The 24208-nt window shown below is 46.4% G+C and overlaps 1 protein-coding gene across 1 annotated transcript; it reads left to right on the top strand.

Annotated features, from left to right (window-relative positions):
• The first annotated feature begins 639 nt into the window (after nucleotides 1-639).
• Nucleotides 640-24208, top strand: LOC115390811 (sodium/potassium/calcium exchanger 3-like). The gene is made up of 15 exons (XM_030094816.1): nucleotides 640-694; nucleotides 15571-15647; nucleotides 18205-18279; nucleotides 18522-18606; nucleotides 18695-18798; nucleotides 20603-20677; nucleotides 21384-21409; nucleotides 21491-21544; nucleotides 21634-21767; nucleotides 22306-22466; nucleotides 22837-23274; nucleotides 23386-23500; nucleotides 23573-23685; nucleotides 23824-23889; nucleotides 23999-24208. Exons 3-15 carry the CDS (start codon nucleotides 18214-18216, stop codon nucleotides 24149-24151), a joined length of 1590 nt encoding a protein of 529 aa, XP_029950676.1. The 5' UTR covers nucleotides 640-694; nucleotides 15571-15647; nucleotides 18205-18213; the 3' UTR covers nucleotides 24152-24208.

The raw sequence follows: 24208 nt of genomic DNA, 5'->3' as shown, positions 1-24208 counted from the left end.
ATGAGGCGTATTTTACTGTGAGTTAAGACCAGAATCAGAGCGTTTGGAGTGGATTCAGACTGGGTTTAGACTGGTCTGAGGCCAGTTGACAACCCATTTCACACTAACTTCATTCATACTGGTTTGAGATGAATGTGAGAGTGGTTTTGGAATAGTTTAAGACTTGTAAACACTGGTAGTTTGGGACTTGGTTTAAACTCATTTATGATAGGTATCAGTCCAGCTTTGGACTAGCTTTGGATGCGTTTGGGAGTAACTGTAGTTTAATTTCAGTCTAGTTCTTGAACTGGGTTCAGATTGTTTTTGAGACTAGCTTTCAAAATGGTTTTGGACTTTATTTTCTGATCATTTAAGATTAGTTTTAGACTGATTTGGGGCATATTTTCAACAGTTTAACTAGTTTCATATCAGACTGATTACAGACTAGTTTCACACTAACTTTGGATGAGTTTAGTAGTTTTGAAACTAGTTTACGAGGAGTAGTTTTGAGCTGATGGGGTTAGTTTAGGGCCGATTTGGACCACGTTCTCAGTCATGCGTCTCTCGGTGCGTCCTTTAGGTGTGGAGGTGCCAGGCGGCGGTGGCGGTGCGGACCCCCGGCCGCCGGGGGGGAGGAGGCTGCTGCAGGAGACGCACAACAGCAGCAGCCTGGAGGAGGCTGAGGAGGAAGCGGCCAGGAACTGCACCATTCCAGGTAGGAGGGACGGAGACGGGATGAAAGAAGGAGGACACCGCACCCCCCCAAATAAAACAGGGCAGAAACAAATCACTCCACATATAACATCTCTCTCCACCCTCTGCGTCTCCTCACGCTAACCCAGATTGTGAGGTCAGATGATTTCCCATGAGCACTCGCTGCAGCCGGCGGTGAGATTCCAGCTGCCTCAGCGGTTCTCTCTTTCTCTCTCTCTCTCACACCACTGAGTTTCCCCCTCATGTCCCACAAACAGGCCACGTCCATAGAAACAGCTCTCATCTCGAAAACCTCCACAATACCTGTAACCTTTTGGTTCCTGTAAGCCAGAAGGCCGGCGGGGATTAAAACACTTACTTATATCTGTTGTTAGAGCTGGATGTTTGAATTAATAAGTCATTTCTGGAGATGCTCTCAGAGATGGAGGATAATTGCTAATTCAGTATGCTAATACTAAACATAGGCTAATGCCATTAAAAACTCTCGAAGGACATGAAAAGCCTCTTTAGGTAATGCTAAAGCGAACAGAGGGCTCAGTCAGCAGGACAGAAACAGATGCTAATTGTGGACTTTGCTCTCAGCAGCTCCTGTTTTTCTGCAAACGTCTTTTACATCCGACAAAATGAGCTCAGCAGCAGTGGCGGAAGGCCGAGGCAGGGCGCTCGAACTCCTCGCAGGTGACACCGGCCCTCCGGCGGGCTCATTAGAGAAAACACCATCAATCTCTGCACGCCGTCCCGAGGTCGCCTAAAAACAGGAGCCGGGGTCAGAGGTCGGCCTATTCTCTCCTCCCGCTGATTAGATGCTGACTGCTCTTCTCGCCTCTGGCTGCTAAATTTAGTGCAGGCGCCCCCTGGTGGCCCCCCCCCCCCAGAGGACCCGATCACCTGGAGTCGCCGGCTCCGGTGACGTCTAGAAGCGTCCTTTATCCGACCTTCAACAGGAAGCCAGCGCAGTTTACGTCCACAGAACGTTATGGGAGATCTGCTCGCCGGACGCAGTGGTTAACACTGACGGTTATCCATGATGGATTAATATCAGCCAGATTGTCAGATGGATTTTTTCAGATTGTATTCGGACCGAGTTTAGATTTATTTGGGAATACTTAAGATTTAAGAGTTAAGAGTAGTTCCAGACTAGTGTTTAATCTGTTTTTCAACTGGTTTTAGTCCACTTTGAGACGAGTTCATACTTATTTTACTCCAGCCTGTTTTGAGACTAGTTTATGAGAAGTTTTGGACTAGTTCTAGAACAGTTTAGGAGTCATTTTAGACCCGTTTTGGTCATATTTTCAACTAGTTTTTGACTAGGCTAAGACTGATTACAAATTAGTTACATATGAGTATTGGACTAGTTTAGGAGTAGTTTTAGAACTAATTTTGGAAATAGTTTTGACAGTTTTTTGTAGGTAGGTTTTACAACAATTTAAACTAGTGTGAGTATAGGTTGAAAATTGTTTGAGACCAGTTTGGTACTGGTTTTGAATGACTTAAAAACAGTTTTGGCCTGGTTTTGCAGCATATTTTGGAATAATTTTAGACTAGTTACTGACTTGTTCCTCATTTGTTACTGACCAGTTTTGGACATAATTTTGACAAGTTCAGTAGTTGGTGTGAACTAGTTTTGGACAGATTTCTCTTTCCACTGGCTGTGGATGTATCTGAGAGTAGTTACACAGCTAATACTGATCGGGAAAAGTTTGAGAAACAACAACAACAACCGGTTTGAGGTGTGCAGGACGGACCAGTGGGATTCAGTGCGGAGCCACCTCACAACGTGAAGGACCGAGAGGGTCATAATGTTGTGGCTGACCGCTGAAATCCTCCAGCATCGAGTTATTTTAAACCCGTGTGGCTGCAAAGAGGGAAAAAAGCACCGAACACAGTTACAATCACAGTTTACAGCCCGGTGTAATCAAGCCAGCGCTCGGCTATCAGTGTAATCATGTCACAGCTTCACGTGTGTGTGTGTGTGTGTGTGTGTGTGTGTGTGTGTGTGTGTGTGTGTGTGTGTGTGTGATGAGGAAGTTTCCCACCATGAGCTGGGAGACTCGTGGAGGATGCAGCACGACTCCGCCGGCTGATTGTGGGCTGAAATTAGTGAGCTGCTGCTGGATTAGGGAACTGGAGAGGGGAGCTCCTCCCGTGTCGTGCTCGTGTCCCCCCCCACCCCCCCCACCACCACAACACCCACATTAATTCCCCCTCCGCTGTTTTAATTGTCAGGATCCTGCTGCTTCTGCTGATTTCACAGCACCTGCCCTCTTCCATCGCTCATTTATCAGTTGGAGGAGAGAAGAGAGAAAACTGGAGGGGAGCGACTCACAAAGCTCTCGCTCATTATTCCTCCACTCTGTGCCAACTTGTTTGCCTCTGTCAAATTCAACATCTGATAAATCAGTTTTAGAATATTAGTAAATCAATGTATTATGGCTCCAATTGACGCAAAACATGGTGCCCCAGCTTTTTTGGAATTGTGGTTGTAAAGGTTAGATATGCATATGTAAAGTTAAGTCATTCCTGTCATGCACGAATGTCTGTGGTGTTCAGTTTTAGCCGTTTATCGCTGGCTACGAGCTCGTTAGCATGCTTTTCACCAGGTGCTCATACGACTGACATTATTCAGTTCAATTCAGCTTTTATTATATAGCACCAAACACAATAGTCATTTCCAGGCACTTTCACAGAGAAAACCCAACAGTTCCGCATGAGCAAGTAAAAAGGACTGGAAAGAAAAAAAACTCCCTTTTTGAAGGAAGAAATCTTTGCAGAGCCAGACTCAGAGGTGGCGGGTTTCTGCTATTCTGTTTGGGGTGAGGGGAGAGGAAGAGAGAAAAGGAGAGGACAGACAGATTCAGATTCAGTGTTGCTCCGCTCGCAGCAGGTGGATCAGGGCAAGAGGCTTCAGATCATGAACCTCGGGGGTCCCGGGGGGAGGTAGAGGTGAAAAGAGAGAGAGAGAGAGAGAGAGAGACTGCAGGATGGAGAGAGTTCATAGACTAGAAGAGAGTCATAAGTTGTGAAACACGTCGCGTCTTAACCTAAAGCAGCTTCACTAAGAAAACGGTCCGGCGAGGCCTAAACCAGCCCGAACTGTAACTTTTATTAAATAGAAAGATCTTAAGCTGAGCTTTTAAACTAGAGACTGTGTCAGCCTCCCTAACAGAAACTGCGAGCTGGTTCCACGTAAGGAGCCTGATAACTCAAAGCTCTGCCTCCCGTTCTACTTTTAGAGAACCTAGGAACCTCCAGCAATGCTTTTTGTTCTCCTGTTGAACTGGCAGATACTGAAGTGTGTTTTTACGCCATCTAGTGGTTGAGAGTGATCAGACCAGACTGGGGCTAGCTGGCTGATTTCAACAGATGAACCTTCTGCGTGATATTGTAAGCTTATTTCAGTTTATGTTTGAGCTTAAAGTGTTGCAAACAGCTATTTAAGCACATTAATCCCAGCTGCTGTGACTACAGATGCTACTTACAGCGGGGCCTTTTTAATGTTGCTTTTAGCTGAGGATTAATGAGATGCTCTAATAAACAGCAGCTTAGATAAATAACAACAATTTTGGAAACTTTCAGCTAAGAATTAGCGCAGTCAGTCCGACTCGCAGCCTTCGGCTGAATTCTCTATGAAAACCTGATGGATTGTTTCCAAGTAGCTAATTTTGCAATAGTAATCAGTTATGAATGGCTTTGGAGGACTTTTTCTGTTTCCATGGCAACAGAAATGGATCGTGAGATAAATGGATACTTTTGGTGATAGATCAGATTTTACAATGGATGACGTTCTTTTGTTCTTATGGTTTCATTCAGACGTGGACGCGGTGTTGCTGTCACTCTGAACACACAGGTGGATAATGCAGAAGCCCCCCCCCCCCCCCACACACACACACACACACACACACACACACACACACACACACACACACCACCACCCACCCTCCCTCCACCTCTCTGTGTGCTTCAGTCAGGGTACCCCATGCACGTGACCGCTGCCTTCCAGGGGTCTTTCCCCAGAGGCTGCCCCCCCCTCCGCCGTTGTTGAGGATCCTCTCCTCTGCTCCTCTGCTCTCGCTCATTCCGGGAAAGGAGACTTCCATGACTTAATCAGGGCTTCCCTGTGAAGAATGTGCTGCGCTCGGCCCGACTGTATTGATTAATGCACCAGTGCAGCCCTGCTTTCTGTGTAATTTCTAACGAGATGAGATGAGACGGCGCTCCTCTGGGAGTTTTCTTTCACTTCAGTGCTGCTCGCAAAGAAAAATCACACGGAAATACATATCTCCACACAGATGTCACCTTTGTGGAGCTTTTTTGGGTAAAACTTGGGATGCCTGGACTGCTGAATTTGCACTGAGCTTGGCTTCTGTGGCTCAGGCCCCGCCCCCTTCTCCTCCATCCACCAATCAATATAAAAAAGCTCAGCTGGTACCTGAGAAATGAAAAGTTGCCTTTATTTCTAATCCTAATTACAGTTGGACATGCAGTATGTCATGCTGCTGCCAGAAGGAATGAGGAGCTCCTCATGTAGTAAGCAGGAGTTTAGGGAAATAGTAACTGTTCGAACAACAGCTGTGGTTGAAGCTAACATCGCTCACAAGGAGCAGAATAGAGAGAGACAGCAGCTCTGCGACGCTAACCTTCATGGAATGACTTATCTCCTGACTTCCCCCCGTTTTCTCCTGACCTCCGATCCCCCTCGCGTTCCCCCTTCCTTGGCAGCAGAGGAAAACTGTCCCGAATCCTCCTGCTGAATTATGGAGGTTGTTTTCTGGCAGCGGCGTCAGTCGCTCCACACGGCGTGAAAGATTCATCCCGCTCGTGCGACTGCGAACTACGTGGAGAGAGACGGACGTCCGCAAATATTCGCAAAACGCTTCTGCGCTCGGAGCCGCAGTCGTCTCATCACAGGCCCTGTTCAGACAGCCATGGGTTGAAGTGAAAACGCAAAACGCTCACTGCGTTTCGGGTGTCTGTTTCAATGACATTGGTGCTCTGAGCCACTGGAAGCTCAGTGAGATCTTCAAAACAGACTTTTGACTTTTCGACGGCGTTCTTCCGTCTCTTTTCTGATGAAAGTGGAAGGACGCCGTCGAGATTGCAGGATCTTCGGCGGTGGATGAAAGCACCTAAACAAATGCATCTCTGTGTTGCTCTGACTCTGTGTGGCTTCCTCCTGTGCTTTTTCTTCCCCTGGAAACGTTCCTTTCTCTGCCTCTACAGTTTGTTCTCACTGTTTGCTGAACTCCTTGTGGTTTTTGGACCCGGGCCCGTTGGCACGACGTCGTCTCTGTTCGCCGCTTTGTGCGACTCGGCTTCCCTTCTTGTTTATTGGAACCCGCTGCCTCAGTGGTCGTACAGCTGTGTCCTCCGCCTCCTTTAAACCTGACAACCTCGCACGTTATATAAGATCCCACTGCGATTTCCGATGTGCCACAATGGGGTATTATAGTAGGTAATATATTACAGAAATAGATCCAGGAGATGTTGGAGTAGGAGGGGGGAGTTATACTTGGACTCCCCTCAAGCTGCCAGTCAAGTGAAGTCTAACACAAGAGGACACGCCCACAAAACCAGGAGCCTGTACAATGAGCGCTGGACAGTTTCCCAGGTGTCCTCTATTAACCTCAGAGCAGACAAAGACTGGACCCCTGTGGTGCCCAAACTGGTTTTGTGATAGTTAAAGTTTTCCACGGTCGCAAATGTGTCTGAAAGTACAAGAAAACTACTTAAAATTATGTCCAAAATCATCAAATCTGGTTTGAAACCAGTCTACATTTGATAAGTCGAAATCCCAGCTCAAGACAAATGTAAAACTAGTCTGAAGGAAGTGAAAAAGCAATTTTCAATGAGCCTCAGTTATGTCTAAAAAGTCCTCAACTAATCTAAACCTCATCTAAATTATATCCTCCAGAAAGTCTAAATCTAGTTGGAATTATGGTCTAAAATGAGTTTTAAAGAATTGAAAATATTTTGAAAACATGTCCCAAAAATAGTTAGAACCATGTCTAAATAATATCTAAAACTATTCAGAATGATGTTTGATCCTGTGTAACGAGGCCGTCGACTGACCAAGGCGTCACACTGCTTTCTTCCCATAATGCATCCTGGTGCCGCTTGGACTGGGTTCTCCTCACTGGAACTGCAGGTCTGGAGACGTTCTGACACAGTCGTTATCAAACAGGCTCCAATCCATACGTTTGTCAATTTTTCTGGTAGGAACTTTGAGGACTCAGCAGCCACTTGAAGAGCGATGGATCCCAGACGGTCACCTGTCAGTGGTCATAATGTTCTGGCTGACTGCTGTAAAACCGCTTCTCCGTCTGAAGGCAGCAGTTATGTAGTTTTTCCACCGCACTGAGTCACACACATACACACATACACACACACACACTAAACCTCAGCAGAGCGGGAAGCTGTGCGTTGCCATGGTAACACACGCTGTTTACCGGTGAGTCATGGCGTCCCGCCGACCCGGCGGCGGCGCTGATCCGCTGTTTGCAGCTCTGATTGATCCCGTTGATGAGCAGAAGCGTGAGACTTCACCTCTTTCACACTTTCATTTACTTTTCAGCGCCGGCTTCTATCATCGCACCACCCAGCATCACATTCCATTTTCATTACGAAAGCAAACAACAGCGCCCACTATTGGCCCAACATGAAATTAATTACATTGTTTTGCCGTTTCTGTATAAATGCAAGTCTTTTCTGAGACGAGAACACAAAAGAATTGATGCATTTTCACTTGAAATGTTGTGTGAAAGGGGCTTGAGTTGCAGAAGTTCTTATAGGGATTATAGGACGGCCGGACTACGTAGTGTCCTGGAGGCTGCAGTAGGAATGATTTGGGAGGATATTGATCTGGACGACAGCAGAACCAGTAGCGGTTCAGTCCCGATTAGAAGGTCCCAGCTCCGCTGTGCACCTCAGCCGAGCGATCGGTGCACAGACGGAGGTGACTAAAGCTTAGATCTGAATTTCTTTGAGCTTTAGCACATTTGAGGCTCAGAGTTATGATGCATGTAAATCAAAAACCATCTGTTCCGTCCTTTACTAGTGTCATTTAGCCTCCTAATGCAGAGTGCCTGCATTTTTATTTGATTTATTCCAGCTCCACCAACTGTTTATCTTCTCTTATTACAGATTATTTAGAGAAAAAGAAGCATATACATTGTTGGTTTATTATCATTTTGTATCAAGAGTGCCCTTTCTGTCGAAGGTTTTAGAAAAAGCTGTACTTTCTCAGCTGCAGTGTCACTTGAATTTAAACAAAATTGCAGAATAATTTCAATCTGGTTTTAAATCATGCCACAGCACAGAAACGGCATTGATAAAAAATTTTTAATGATCTGCTTTTAACCATGGACTCTGGTCAGCCAGCTGTCCTGGTGCTTTTAGATCTCACTGCAACCTTTGATACCGTGGACCATGAGATTTTATTATCGCGGCTGGAATCATGTGTTGGAATAAAAGGCACTGCTTTAGAATGGTTCAGGTCATATCTTACTGGGAGACAGTTTTGTGTGAACGTCGGCCCTTTTTCATCAGCCAAAGCTAGGTTTACGTGTGGAGTTCCCCAGGGCTCTATACTGGGTCCGATTTTGTTTTCTTTACATTTGTTGCCACTTGGCTCAATTTTTAGAAAACATCAAATTTCCTTTCATTGTTTCGCTGATGATATACAGATCTACATGCCGCTCACATCTGAAAGTAGTTCATCCCAGTCTCTTCAAAATTGCCTGAAGGAAGTGAAAGATTGGCTGAAATTAAATTTTCTGAACCTAAATGAGAACAAAACTGAAGTAATTGTGTTTGGTGAACCTGTTCCTGCCGTTGACCTTGGAGTTCCTCACAGTTCTTGTGTAAAGAACCTCGGCGTCATCATCGACAGTTCTTTTAAACTAGAGAAGCAAATCAGTGCTGTGGTGAAAGCCAGCTTCTTCCAGCTGCGACTGATCGCCAAAGTGAAATCCTGCTTGCCCCCCTGACCAGTTGGAAAAACTAATTCATACATTCATTACTGCACGTCTGGATTATTGTAATTCCCTGTATTATGGTCTGGATGCTTCATCCATTCGTCGCCTACAACTGGTACAGAATGCCGCTGCTCGCCTCCTCACAGGGAGAAGGCGCTTCGATCATGTTACTCCTGCGCTGCAGTCACTTCATTGGCTCCCTGTGTCTTTTAGAATTCAATTTAAAATTTTACTGCTTGTATTTAAATCTTTGAATGGTCTGGCCCCTGAATATTTGTCTGAAATGTTGTGTTTGTACGCTCCTGTAAGAGCCCTGCGGTCATGTGACCAGCTGCTCTTAACCTGTCCCCGATCGAGACTGAAAACCAGAGGTGACAGGGCGTTTGCGGTCGCTGGACCTAAACTTTGGAATGAGCTCCCTCTGAACATTCGTTCTGCTTCATCTGTCGAGTGTTTTAAGTCTTTGTTAAAAACACATTTATTTGCTCTGGTGTTCAACACAAGCTGAGCTGGACATTTTTGCAAGTTATTGTTTTTAAACTTTTATATTTTTCTATTGTTTTTTTATGGTGTTATCAACATGTGCAGCACTTTGGGCAGAGTTTTCTGTATTTTAAATGTGCTATAGAAATAAACCTTGACCTTGACCTTGACAGATTATTTAGAGAAAAAGAAGCATATACATTGTTGGTTTATTATCATTTTGTATCAAGAGCTTTTTTCTTGTGTCTGAGTTGGGGGGCCCCATCATATTTAATCAAATTGTAATCTCTACACACACACATGCATACAATCGAGTCACCAGTGAGTGTTCTTCCAAGGTACAAGACAGTCTTTTCTGTCTAAACCACAAACGAGCAGCAGCACATGGAGAAAACAGTATCTAATCATGTCTGTATAATAAAAATTGTAATACACTAATATTTTGACCAGAATTTGTCAGAATTTGCATCTTTTAGAAATGGATCCATCCGAGATGAATGCACAAGTCACTCGTGATCATGACAAAAATGAGGAAAAATATGAAGTATTTTTAGTGCTTCCATGGTAATGGGCCTAAAGATCAAACAATTCTGCATAATACAAATATAATAAAACAATATTTTAACCAGAAAGGACACATCCATCGGGGATCTTGTCTGGCTGTAATGTCTGTAAATTCCAGTAAAACTCAGCGTTCTCTTGTCCCGTTCGAATGCAACGAAAGAAACATAGACATGAGGATAATTCACAAATTACCAGAGGTCCACAGGTCATTCTAGCCCTGTGCGAATAGTACATTAGTGTGTTGGTCAGTCAAGAATGGATGTCCGGCCACTGAAATGTGTGCCAATTTCTTCTTGTCCTTCATCCACTCGGCTGCATCAAACACATATGGGTCTTTCTTATGGTCTATCTTACCACCATCAAGTATGGAATAAATGAATAATGTCATTGCAGAGCGACCTTGAGTTCACTGAAAAAAGGAGTTATGTAAAACCAAAGCATTATTATTATTATCATTATTTAAAGTAACACAAACAATTGATTACTTCCACTTTGATGAGTTTCATGCTGATCTGACTTGCACGCTGTCCCCCTGAGGTCTCCGGCAATAAAACAAATATCACCGAGCAGAAATAGCTCATTTCCCTAGCAAATGGAAGCACGCTATAAAAAGATCAAATCAGTTTTTAAATAGACGCTCAGATCAACGTTTTGACAGTAGGAAAGGCAGACAGGCTCTGTAGGATCGGTTTAGCTGCTCGCTCAGCATCTTGGAAGAGGCAGGAGAAGTGTGGGACTCCTTAAATGTCTCTTATTACTCAGCAGAGTAACTTCTCTCCGGACCCGCGATGTGTCAGCTCACATCAGCGTCGCGCATGGAGCATGTGCACAGCTCAACACCCCCCCCCCCCCCCCCCCCCCCCCCCCCCCCCCCCCCCCCCCGCAGCCCTCCACGTGCGCTCTGAAAACAGACGGAGATGAGCGTGCACACATCCTCTGGAGGGGGGAAATGGACCTTTAATCTTTTATCTGAGTGCAGAGTGCCAACGTCTCTGGATGTTTCTGTTTGTTGATGCCTTCGATTAACAGCTTTGACCGTGTGTGTGTGTGTGTGTGTGTGTGTGTGTGTCACACATAACCAGAGGACACGTCCCTGATTCTGCTCAGTCATCTTATTCGTGTTCGAATGTATCTTGGATTTTTGGGTTGACGGTGGCGTCCCCTCACTGACCTGGCGTGAGACTTCATTTTATCTTGCACCTATTGATATTTATCACGATCGGTTTTGCCACACTTTGGTGACTACTGAACAAACGTCCATAAAAAGCTTCTCTGATCCAAAGTGTTTCCACATCTCCGAGCCTCCAGACGGCTTCACGACTGAGCAGCTTCACGTCACCGCTTTAAATAAGTCAATAATTTTACTAAATCAGGAGGGAAGTGTCTTTGTTTCCTGTGTTCAGGACGACGGCTTCACGCCTCGCTGAGCTTATTCCCTCTAAAACAACTTTACACGCCAGCTGTGGCGTTTTTCTTATTATCTGGAGATCAGAAGAAAAAAAAATGTAAATGTGTCTGTGAAGATCCGGACGCTCTAAAGAGCTGCGAGGATGAGAGAAAGAAAAAGAAAAAACACTGATGAGACAAAACTACAGACGCAGTGACAGAAGTAAAAATAAACCCAGTATAACTGCGTCAGATCTCTGCACTGAGATAAGAGCCATTCATTAAAAATGAAGTTTTGCACTGAATATCACCCCCTTCTTTGTAAAAATTAATTTTATTTGTGGCTCAGGAGGAGCTCAGGTGGGACAATCTGTGAAACATGGTGGCTTTTCTTCAGGAGGAACTGGGAGGACGGGAAGATGGAAGGAGACAAATACAGGGAGCTCTTGGAGGAAAACCTGTCAGAGTCTGCAAAAGCCTTGAGCCTGGGGCAGAGGCTCACCGCCCAATTAAAAACCTCTGACATAACTTGAAAATATCTGGACACACACACTTCAGTCCAATCTGACTGAGTTTGAGCAGATCTGAAAAGAGCAACCAAAAGTTTTGTGTTTCTCGATTTGCAAATCTGGTAGAAACAGACTCCACAAGACTTGTAGCTCTGTAAAGTCCCGACTCAGGGTATGAATACTTTTGCATGCCAAACTTTTCAGTTTTATATTTGTAAAAAAAAGAAAACTATTTGTCTTTTGTGGACAGGTTCTGTAGGTATTAATACTTTCACAAGCCACTGCTGGGATGGCACTTTACCTGCTGCTCTGCGAAATCGATGAATCAGTTAATGAAGGAGCTGCACTAAGCTAAATATTCTACTGCACTAAACCGCACTGTTTTGTTTCATTTCCTAACTCTCAAGATGCTACAATGTTACACTGAGTTGATTTAAAGAAGAACACAAGCTGCCAGTGTTCACAGCTGTTCTACAGATATGAAGAGCAGAATACAGGATGGAACTAGAGAGTGTGTAGAGTGCTGGTCAGCAAACAGTTTTCCTTCTTTAGTGTATTTATTGAACAAGAAGCACTTTAAATGAGGAGAAGAAGCATTCCCCTCTGTGCATAATTAGCCGGGCGCGTGGGGAAGAGGAATGATAGCGGTGGCGATGTCCTGGACGTCCTCCAGCCGGCGGCGGTGTGATGTTCGCAGAGGGAGACGTGGCGTCCGTCCTCAGAGCGGAGCTGTTAGCCCTGAATTCATTAATGACACACTCAGCTGTTATTTATCACCACTGCAGCAGCGCAGACCTGCTAATGGAGATCAAGCGTGGCACACACAGTGGCCCCAGCTCCTCGCATTTCAACGTTTCTTACTGTATCTGTGAGTGAAGAGTGAATAACTCACCGGGATTCATCACGACAAACCGTCACGTCTGCTCCAGATGTTCAGCTGTCACTCAGAATGAATCTGACTGCTTTGGAGACATATAAAGGAACCAAAAGCAGCTCGGTGGAGCACTGAAGCCTCAATCAGTCAGGAAGCTACTGGGTTAGCCTCCAAGCTAGTACCATCTGCTGACACGCTCCATCTCTCAGCTCTTTACCGGCCAGTTCGAGTAAATTTCAGACTCTGTGTGTGTGTGTGTGTGTGTGTGTGCGCGTGTGTGTGTGTGAAATCCTTAAATCCTCTCTTCATCTCTTCAGCCTTTTACTCCAGAGGTCGGATCTGGCCTGCACCAAAACTGTAACATAATATGCTTAGTCATCAGGAGACAGCAAAACAGCAGCGTAAACACACACACACGCACAGTCCCAAATCCAGCCGGCGGTTCCGGCCCGTTTCCATAGCAACAGCCTGAAAGTATTATATCATCAGTAAGGAGGGAGCATGGCAGAAATTTAGCGCACACACGCACACATTTCCCCAAACTGCCCCCCCTCCGTGGGGCACGGGGAGCGCCTCTTACCCTCCGTTATGTAAGAGCAACCAGAGGTAGCATCAGTGAGACCAGCGCCGAGGAGCGCTGCGATGCTGAGCTGCTTCATTCATTAGAACTTCAAGATGGCACTTTTCCAATAGTTTGAAATGTCGGACGAGGCGACTCTCGCTTGGTCCTAGAAGATGCTCTTTAATCTGGATGTTAGCTGAACTTACTTCCGCACGTTGCCATGTTCTGACAGATGAAGTGGACATCTGCCTAGTACACTGCAAGAAGCAGATGATGGTGGAGCGGAGGCTGTAACTGGGGCTGGAGGGAGGGCGGAGGGGGTGGGAGGGGAGTCCTGGCTCTATTTTTTTAATATTTAAACAGGAGAGATTGCAGGAATTCCCCCAAGATTCTCAAGCGTTGCTCCACCTTTTCGACCCCATCTCCATGACGGATATAAATAGCTCTGAAAGACGCTGCGAGCGTCCGCCGGGATTCAAAATGTGGATGTAAAGAGGCCGAGACGCCGGCAATCGGCATGAACATGGTCCTCCTCTCCACAACGATGTTCTTCAATATATCAATTCTGTTTTGGAAAAAGTTTATTTTAGCATTGTGACTGGTCTCCATTGCTCAAAAATTCAATGGAAAAAATACAGATTTTCACCAAACAATTCATGATTCTACCAGAATTTGCCAGCGTTATTAGGAGTTCTTTTCTAGAATGATAGGAACTGAGGAAAAGGCTGACCCCTGATTCTCAGATTTTTCTTGTTGCTGCGTGAATTATAAACTTCCCATATGAGAGAATCAAACCCAGCTCTGTTTACTAAAACAGTTTTAAGAACCACTGCGACAAATCCTCAGACCCCCCCCTGTGATGTTTGATGTGTCCTGAATGGGGTCTCAGACTGCAGGTTGAGAACCGTCTTGCAACTGTTACTGTCTGACCTTCGACCCTAATGCCTTGAAGCTGCGCGTCTCTCTCTGAAATATCTTCAGATTTCACATTAACTTCGACTCGTTCAGCAGCTTCAGTGCCACAGGAAGCGAAGCAGCCCTGCAGCATGATGGTGCCTCCACCGTGCTTTAAAGATACTGTAAGCCAGTGATTGGGGAAGCAGGTGGCGTGCAGAAGGCACGCAGGACACTCAGAGCATGGAGCAGAAACTCCAAACGTTCCTTTTTCTGTCATTTATGTGAATAAATCATAGGAAAAACAGTTTGAAACTGTTATTTATTTGATTAAAGTCAGCATTTTAGAGCTGAACATATTCAAAATGTAATAGAATCAAATTGAATTGATAGAATAACCTTTGTGGTGTAGTGGTTGGCTCAGGACTGCCTCTGGTTTGAATCCCCAGCTCTCTGAGCAGGATAAAGAGGTGTGGAGGAGGGATGGATGGTTTCTTCATTGTGTCTTTGTGGCTGGGTTGAGTTATCTGCAGCTAACCGCGTCTTGTAACAGTAAATATTAAACACAGGCAGCTCCCTGCGGCTTTTTAAAGCTGCTCTGCTTTGTGTCAGCCTCAGAAAAGTTCCAGCGGAGGAGAACTGAGGCCACTCAGCCACACACACCACGCTGAAATAGGTCATCAGAGGAGGGAAGAGGGGAAAGCGAGCTCTGACTTCCTCTGCAGCGTGCTGCGGAGGAGTGGGAGGAGATGTGCTGCATTCTGTCACCTCCTCCGAAGGTCTGACAATCAGGCAGGAAGCGTCCGACTCCACGGAACAGAAGAGAAGAGAATGGATGAGTCGTGGATGAAGATGTCCTGGGACGGATCCGTGATCTGATCGCCTACCTGCACACCTTCAACGGTGCCAGTGTGGGAATCTCCGCACGCTTCACCTCAAGACTCCTTGGTTCTTCCCTCAGACATACTCACCGGCACGAGTTATCTCGATATGCAACCCAGGAGATTCTAGATCATTCTGCAGGATCTTCTGGGTTTCATTGTTTTTCCTCCATACTGTGTCGACAGGACGCATATAGAGGCGGCGTGAAGAAGTTCACCGCCATGATGCTGTGGGTCTAGAAGGATCAGACACAAAAAAATAGCTATCTGTGCAGACAACAGCAGGAGCTGCCCCAAAGCATTCAGTCCATCCATAGTTACCTCCGCTGAGTTCTTCCATCTCTTTCTGTGTGGAGAAACTGCCCCTGACCTTCCTCTGCTTTTTGCCTCTTCCCTCCCCGAAATACCCCCCAAATCTATTTTTACACAGCTCTCTCCCGTTTGCCCTCTCCTCGTCCTCCCTCTGCTCTTCATCTCTGTTCTCTGCTGCTCTCTGAGGAGGACACACACACACGCGCACACACACACACACACACACACACACACACACACACACACACACACACACACACACACAATGTTCCCTCTGCACCAATTCAAGCTTATTTTAATATAATTTTAATAACTGTTCTGCTCCTGCTCTCTAAATCCAGGTGGTCTGATGCCCCACAATGTCTTATCGTCAATTTCATAACTAAAATGATCAATCCCGATTGGATTTTAATCATTAATTCTGAAATGTGTGTTTCAGCGCTGCACGAGTTCCCCACAGACGTTTTCACCCACAAAGAGAGAACCGAGGGAGCCGTGGCCCTGCACGTCCTCTGTGTGAGTTCACTCCACCCATCACACTCCTCTGGCCTCCTTCGTCACAGGGGGACGTTACGGGGGGACGGGGATGGTTTGGCATCCGGGCGGGGGGGGGGGGGGGGGGGGGGGGGGGGGGGATCGGACACAGTATGAAGTGTGCCTCATGGCCAGAGGTTCGGCTGGATGTGTTACCTTTGAAATAATGAACACCGTGTTATTTCTGAGCCGCTGTTGTTACTTTTCTCTGCATTTGGCATTTCCTAAGAACACCCTGAGCTGAAAACTGCAGAAAAGGGAATAAATTGTGGAAAACAGATGCGTCTCATACATTGCAAACCACATGATGTTTTTTAGCTTTACTTTTAATCCAATAAAGCACAGAACCAAGAAAATGAGTGTGAACAGGAATGAAGAAAAACCTGTTCATTTACCTTATAAATGGAGTTCTGTTTGTAAGGAAATGTGTTGAAACAGTGGTGAGCCATGCAGATGGTAATATATAACAGCCACAAACACAAAAAAAAAACGTAATTTTCAGATCCACTCCTGATTGCAGAAATTGTTTTAATCTGGTTTTCTTTGCACACAGATACCCTCATAGCTTGTTTCTGCTATAAACCAGCCTCGGGAGCTTCATAAATAAAACAAACAATTCCTTTTTATATCAAATCTAACCTTTAAAACACGCTGAAAGTATTAAAATCATAACATACCCGGAGCTTCTTCTGAGGAATGAGCATAAAGAATGAATTATAGAGTTAAAAGGTGGATTTTCCTCAGGATGCACGTGAGCAGTCATCTCAGAGGAATACGAGTCGGCCAGGTTTCCTGCAGCTGCCTACCGCTAGGTGGAGCTACAGAGTCATCTACTGGGGTTTTAAAAAACTATTTTTGTGCAGAAAATCATAATAAGGTAGCACGTAATTACTCCGCTGAAGCGATACACAACCACACAAGCATTTATAAACACTCAGGCTCGCTTGACATCGTTTAGCCTGAGCCGCTGGGATCTGGTCCGAGAAGGTAACCGAAAAGCGAGGAGCTCAAAGATCTACTCCGCTTTACTTAGAGAAGCTTTAAAGCAGGGGTGTCAAACACATTTTAATTCAGGGATTTAATTCAAGCATTTTCATCTTGACTGGTAAAGTAACCCGTGAAAACATTTCACAGTTATCACCGAAGATTACTGCAGTCTCAACATAAAACCAGTTTCAATGATACATTTATGTGTACAATATAGTAAAATGTCCAAAAACAGTGCAGTTTGCTGACTTTTACATGCATTTTTTAAAAACTCACACCAACAGCATGTCTCAGCTTGACTGCCAAGTCGGTGTTATGTCTGATACTTCTAAGAAATCTTCATGGGAAAGTCAATGGTTTTCCATCTGTGTGTCCATTTCCCGGACCCGATCGACACCTGGTACGGGCTGGCTTCGGTCCATGAGCCTTATGTTTGGCACCTCTGCTTTAAAGCGACACTAAGGAACTTTTCAACCTTAATAAAACATTTTAATATCTTTTGTGATGATACATCGACTTACAACTAGTTGAATGACCCTCTGTCACGGGCTGAGGGCGTCAGTATTGCTTTCACTTGGACTGAGCAGCTGTGAGGAGGGTGGTAGGAACCCTGCACACTAAAAAACTCCAAATGTGCGGACTGCTTTATGGCATGCGTCACATCATGATATAACATTGTTCAGCCACCATTAGATTCATTACCTCGTCGCTATCCGTCCTTCACACAGCCACTGGAAACAAATGAAGGCGAGCTCAGTCCGACAGCATGCCACCGGGAGCAGCATTTTATGACGCCACGCGCTAGTCCTCATGGGAACTGTAGTATTCGGTCAAGCAAAACACTACCGCTTTTGTCCACTGGCGCCGCCAAAATCAACGAAAACTGAAAGTTCCTTAGTGTTGCTTTAAAAGCTTCAGGAAGTGACTGGAAGACTCTGAACACGTGGCGCAGAGACGCTAAAAGCTGAATGCAGGCCAGCCTCCGGAGCACTGCACGGATCAGAGCCTCAGACTTCAGCAGCTATTAAAATTAGAATCTTGCAAATATAGGCTTCAAATAGATCTAAATAGAGAGAAGCAGCAGCACCTCTACTGTGCTTGTGTGTGTGCTCTTTTCTTTAGTTCGTGCTAAGTGACGTTCAAGTCGACTGCTGTGTGAATCCCCCATCCCCCTCCTGGGCTTTTTTAATGCCAATATGTTTTAAAAGCGAAGACTAACGTCCCTATTTAAAAATGTAAATCGCCCCGCGTTACGTTCCTCGTGAATGTTTCATGGTTCCCGCTCGATGTTCCCGGGATCAGATCTGTGACTCCGAGCTCGCTCTTTCATTTTTCATGCTAATTTACATTTAATTTTCATGCGGCGCTGCGGCCCGGAGGTGTTCTCCGCCGGGCTGCTCGGGGACTCGCTTAGAAATAGAACGAGGAGACACGGAGCGGGGTAAACACGGCCGCAGCTGGACGGCGTCCACATGTGGAGGCTTCGCACACGCCACCGTGTCGTCTGGATCAGCTCAGGAAACACGCCGCTGACGCTCTCTCTCCTTCACAGACCATCTACATGTTCTGCGCTCTGGCCGTCGTCTGCGACGACTACTTCGTCCCGTCCCTGGAGAAGATCTGCGAGGTATCTGGCACTGTGCTTTCAGACGCTTTCGGGAAATGACAGTTCGCTGAAGTCTCAGCTAAGTTGCTGTTGAGGCTGTTGTCTCCATTAAAGCCCAGCTTTGTTACTGTTTCACTGAACTCCTGTTTAACGGCGGAGGATACATTTTGCACACACATACACACAGACAGACTGAGAACCAGTTCCTGAACAGGCTTGATGTCTGTCCTGAGGTTGTCCTCTCTTTGTCTTCCTGTCGTCAGCGTCTGAACCTGAGCGAGGACGTAGCCGGAGCCACTTTCATGGCCGCCGGCAGCTCAGCTCCGGAGCTCTTCACCTCCATCATCGGTACGATACTCCGTCCTCACAAACACACGCACAGCTTTAAACACACTCAGTGTGTGTGTGTGTGTGTGTGTGTGTGTGTCCTCCTCAGGTGTGTTCGTCACTAAAGGGGACGTGGGGGTGGGCACCATCGTGGGCTCGGCTGTCTTCAACATCCTCTGCATCATCGGCGTGTGCGGCTTCTTCGCCGGGCAGGTATGATGTCATCACCGCTCGCCGCTGACCCCATGACCTTTCCACCCAACCTGCGAAATAACCCCAGCAGAGGAGGGTCAAGTAACCAAAACAATTCAAAGTAGCTGAAGTTTTACTCAAATATAGAGTAAGGAAGTACAGGAATTACAAAATTGTACATTAAAGCAGCTTCAGACTTTAATAATCTATCATTTTGATCCTTTTTCTTGTTTTTTCACCAACGCAAGCTTTGAGTGATGAATAATCTTCCTGGATGATCTGTCGATAATCGTCTCTTTATGAATAAGCAATAACATCACGAAGCAAATTAAATCAACAACATGAATAAACAAAAAGAAGGAGCAACGTAGATCATCAACAGCGGGAACAAACAATAACAGTAAAAAAGAGAAACAACATGAATAATCAATGACAGGCAAAAAAAACACAACATAAATAAACAATGCCATGAATAAATAATAAGATAAATAACATGAGTGGTATGGAAAATAGATGGAAATAACTGTAATGAGCAATAACATGAAAGATGCCAAAAAAAAAACCAGATTGACACACGAGTGACACAGAATATGAATTAAAAAAGCATCTTAGGTTAATATGCAACTATTTTTTAATTAAAGTGTTTTATTATGGGCCCCTTTGAAAAAAGTGTTGTTAAAGTAAATATTTTATTTCTACATTAAACCTTTAAATAGTCAAAATGCAAACAAAGATCATCCTCTTTAAAAAGAAAAAAAAAAGTTCTGTGTTTTGTTTTTCTTTTCATGGATGTTTTTTGTTCTTTTGATCGTTTTCTCCCTCAACCACACGCAGCCTGATTACAGGGGATCGTGTGTGTGTGTGTGTGTGTGTGTGTGTGTGTGTGTGTGTTCTCTCTCTGATGCTTCCTGACATGCGGGGACATGGAAATGAGCGGAGCTACAAGGATAAGCTCTTTGCTCTGAAAAATAGATGTGCTGGAGTCCAAACACTGATGCAATCCCAGATTGCGCGTTATGTAAGCGCGCTGAGACGTTCAGGCGGAGGGACGGACGTGGCGGCGGGACCCTGAACGCAGCACGAGAGCAGAGTCGAGGAGCTCTGTGCTGCTGTGACTCGGCCCTCGCCGGAAGCGCCCGGTTGAAGATGTTGCCTCCAGCTCACGCCGAGTCGTGTCTGGCGCTGTTTATTCACAGAGACGTGTGATTCCACGAACACAGCAGTGCCTGCCGCACGTGGGCCAACTCCTTTCACCTCCGGCCGTCGACTCGGACTCTTTATTGTTCCATTGCTTGTAGGGAGGGGTTCGGTCGACATGGCGAGGAAGGGTGGCGGTCTGTTTATGATGGTCCACCCTCACCACCTGCTGCAGGTCCTTCATGTTCTCCACTGTACAGCTGGACAAACACAGGAGTTCATGAGTCCCTCTCTCTGAATCGACTGCAGATCAGCTCTCGGCAGCCTAAACCTACAGCAGCTTCACTACAAACTCCTCCAGTGTGCTCTGAAGCAGCCCTCGGCTTTATTGAATAGAAAAGTCTCACACCCTGATAGCTGAAAGTTCAAGTAGTTTGACTCAAAGCTTGAATCGTTCAGACCTCCGGACGTGTCGGAGGAGGTCAGGGTCACGGAGTAAGGTTCTACAGCCCAATGATGGAGACAGCCGCCTCGTTTCTGCTCCACTTACCTGTAGAACAACTGCGAACACCTCAAATAGACCTGTTTAGTTTCTGGAGTTTGAACACATTCGGTTATATTCGATCATGTCGGCACCGCATCCACTGTGAATAAGTGTTGCTGTTTTTGTGTTTCTCTTTTCCTGCAGGCAGTGAAGCTCTCACACTGGGCTCTGCTCCGAGACTCCATATTTTATACATTTTCAATCATTGCGCTTATAGCGGTAAGAGCCCGTACTCTGTGTGTGTGTGTGTGTGTGTGTGTGTGTGTGTGTGTGTGTGTGTTCACTGCTGATTCACTCCGATCAGACAACAGCAGATTCTTTATTCTCGTTATTAGAAAAGAATCGTTAAGTATCATTATTTCACACGTTTTGCCTAATTGTAATGAATATTCTGAACACTTTTCTGTTGCTTTGTCGGCTTTTGTTTGCTTTTATCAGTACAATTATCTTTATATTGCAGCTTCAGTTGGCTTCACAGTAGATTTATTCATAGTGCAGAACACACGATTAAGAAAATATGCAGTGCATGAGGTTAAAACTCAACTTTTAGGTTGTCTGTGTGATTTATTTTAGTGCTTATCCCAGCCACAAGAGGTTACAGTGTGGTGAATTTGTTCTTTTCTTTGTCCAGTATGTAGAATTCAGTCCAAATATTATCGATGGCCAAATACAGTATATGTGATGAATATGAAACATTTCATTTTCTGTTGAACACCCATGTAATTTTTTTATATGAGGTTTTTTATTTTATTTTAAGGAAAGTCATTCATCAAAATCAAAATTAAGAAACCAAAAAAAAAATTCTGTCTCTTGAGCAGTTCTGCCCCCTAGTGGCACAGATGCTGAAATGCTTCCAGATGAGATCAGTTCTTGTGTTTGACTTTCTTCCCACCTAAACTCCCTGTTGTTTGTGTTTCCTCTTCAGTTCATCTACGATGAGAAGGTTTGCTGGTGCGTACTGATATTTACTGACACGTAATCCCCGGGAGAATCCCTCATTTCCATGTTTAACGTCTTAAAACCTGTGTGCAGGTGGGAGTCTCTGGTCCTGATCCTCATGTACGCCGTCTACATCCTCATCATGAAGTGAGCGAAGTGATCCGACTCCGTTAGTCCTCAGGTGAACAATCTGCTGAGTCGTATTTACCGAGGGTCCGATCTTCCATCCCGGTCAGGTTTAACGGGCGGGCGCATCGCTACTTTGACCGTCGAAAGAAGACCTCGGTGAGTCTGTCCAACGGGCTGACGGGCAGCACGGACCTGGAGGACAACGTCACGTGTGACGCCACGGCGGTCCTGCTGAAGAAAGGTGGGTGTAGGAGGGATAGGCAGATGGATGGATGGATGGATGGATGGACGGATTGGCAGATGGATGAATGGAAGGATGGATGGAAGTATGGGCAGATGGATGGATAGTGTTACTATCTCCCCACTGACTAGAATCCATTGCATGTGACTAAATGAAATGTTCCATCTTTTTTGGTTGTTTTTCCATGTAATAAATCAAAAAGGACTTTTTCATCCATTCATCTCCTGGACTTGTTTAATCTGTTGAGTGTTTTATAAAGAGTTCACACCTGCAGAGGTTACCAGTCCAGTCACAGTTCTTCCTGGACAGATCACCAGGTCCAGGCAGCTTCTGCAGCCTCCAGTGATCTGAGGTGGTCGAACATTGATTTGACCTCAGGAAACCTCAAATAATTTGTTCAAAAAATGTAAAAATAATTAGCAATCATTGCTAGAACTTTAATTTTCTAATCGTTGCTGCATGTTTTAAGAAATCTGTGAACCACGGATGCCTTCGACTCGCCCGCCCTGCAGCCACGTTGTGCGTTGTGTGTCTGCAGCTAACTTCCACTGCAAGCCGTCGGTGCTGATGGTGGACGAGCTGCTGTCTGCGTACCCTCACCAGCTCTCCTTCTCCGAGGCCGGCATGAGGATCATGATCACCAGCCACTTCTCCCCGAGGACGCGCCTCACCATGGCCTCCCGCATGCTCATCAACGAGGTACCGTCGCATTTCGAAACACGACGGCAAAGTTCTGTCTGTCGGCTGAAGTATCTCCTTCCAGGATCCAGAACCTGAGCACAAACACAAACACGTCTGTCCGGGCTTAGCCGGAGGAGAAGTGTTCCTTTTTCCGGTGGATATCTCAAACACCTGCCGGCTGCAGTTTGCATTCAAATCCAATCCAAACAAAAGACATTTGGAGACCGAGAAAGATTTCAAACTTCTGCCTCACACACACATCAAGAACTTTTCTTGTTTGTCTTAAATAAAGAAATCACACAAACGATTCTCAGAGCAAAATGTTATAACTGACTCTCAAACGGGATGACCTCTGAGTTCTCCCTGTTCCGACCTGTTGTCGCTCCAGAGACAACGGCTCATCAACACCACGGAGACCCGGGTCAACCGAATCACCAACGGCGACTCGGATCCCGCCGCCCGGTCCCAGGGGAGGCGGGGCTTAGAGAACGGGATGGGCGGGGCCGAGCAGGGCCTGAACGGCAAGTGCAGACTCCAGCGACTCGAGTCCGAGAACGAGACGGAGAACGAGAACGAGGACAACGAGAACAACGAGAACGACGGCGAGGGAGAGGGGGAAGACAAGAACCAGGGCCCCATGGTTCCCTTCAGGGTGCCTGTGGGCGTCTGTCCCAAAGTGAAGTGGCTGGCCATGTGGCCTCTGTCCCTGCTGCTCTTCTTCACCGTGCCCAACTGTGCCCAGCGGCGCTGGGAGAGGTGGTTCATGGTCACGTTCTTCACCGCCACCATCTGGATCGCAGGCCTCTCCTACATCATGGTGTGGATGGTGAGTGGGCGCCACGTTCTGCCTGCAGGGGGGTGAAATACAGCCGAGCTCAGCAGCGACGAGAGTAAACCTGCAGGCGGACGGTCTTAAAGCTGTCCTCCGCGGTTCCAGGTGACTGTGATCGGCTTCACTCTCGGCATCCCGGACGTCATCATGGGCATCACCTTCCTGGCGGCGGGCACCAGCGTCCCGGACTGCATGGCCAGCGTAATCGTGGCACGGCAAGGTATAGCGCCCAGGCCCGAGTCCTCCAGCTGGCCGACCCTACTTCTTCACTGAGCCGCTCTCTTTTCCTCAGGTCTGGGAGACATGGCCATCTCCAACTCCATAGGCAGTAACGTGTTCGACATCCTGGTGGGTCTGGGCCTGCCCTGGGCCCTGCAGACCCTCTGCATCGACTACGGATCCAACGTGAGAGAGCCCCAACCCCTCCACTCAGGTCAGGACCCGTCCAGTGAGATCAGGTCTGATCTGTGTGTGTGTGTGTGTGTGTGTGTGTGTGTGTGTGTGTGTGTGTGTGTGTGTGTGTGTGTGTGTGTGTGTCCTCAGATCCATCTGAACAGCAAAGGCTTGATCTTCTCCGTGGGACTCCTGCTGGCCTCCGTCTTCTTCACAGTGAGTGTTTGGTTCCATGTCTGTGGCGCCCCCTGGTGGATGAAATGAACAGGAAATGGCTGAGGTGCGCCGCTCTCCTCTCCTCTTCCTCTCCTCTTCCTCTCTGCAGGTGCTCGGCGTCCATCTGAACAAATGGACCCTGGACTGGCGCCTGGGTCTGGCCTGCCTCGCCATGTACGCCATCTTCCTCTGCTTCTCCATCCTCATCGAGTTCAACGTCTTCATCTTCGTCAACCTCCCCATGTGCAGAGACATCCACTGACCTCCTCCTCTCCTCCTCCTTCTCCTCCTCTCCTCCTCCTCTGGCTGATGGAGGAAG

This window comes from Salarias fasciatus, chromosome 6 (assembly GCF_902148845.1).
Source record: "Salarias fasciatus chromosome 6, fSalaFa1.1, whole genome shotgun sequence".
NCBI lineage: Eukaryota > Metazoa > Chordata > Actinopteri > Blenniiformes > Blenniidae > Salarias > Salarias fasciatus.
Note: the sequence above shows the minus strand (reverse complement) of the source record. Positions and strands in the feature narration are given on the sequence as shown.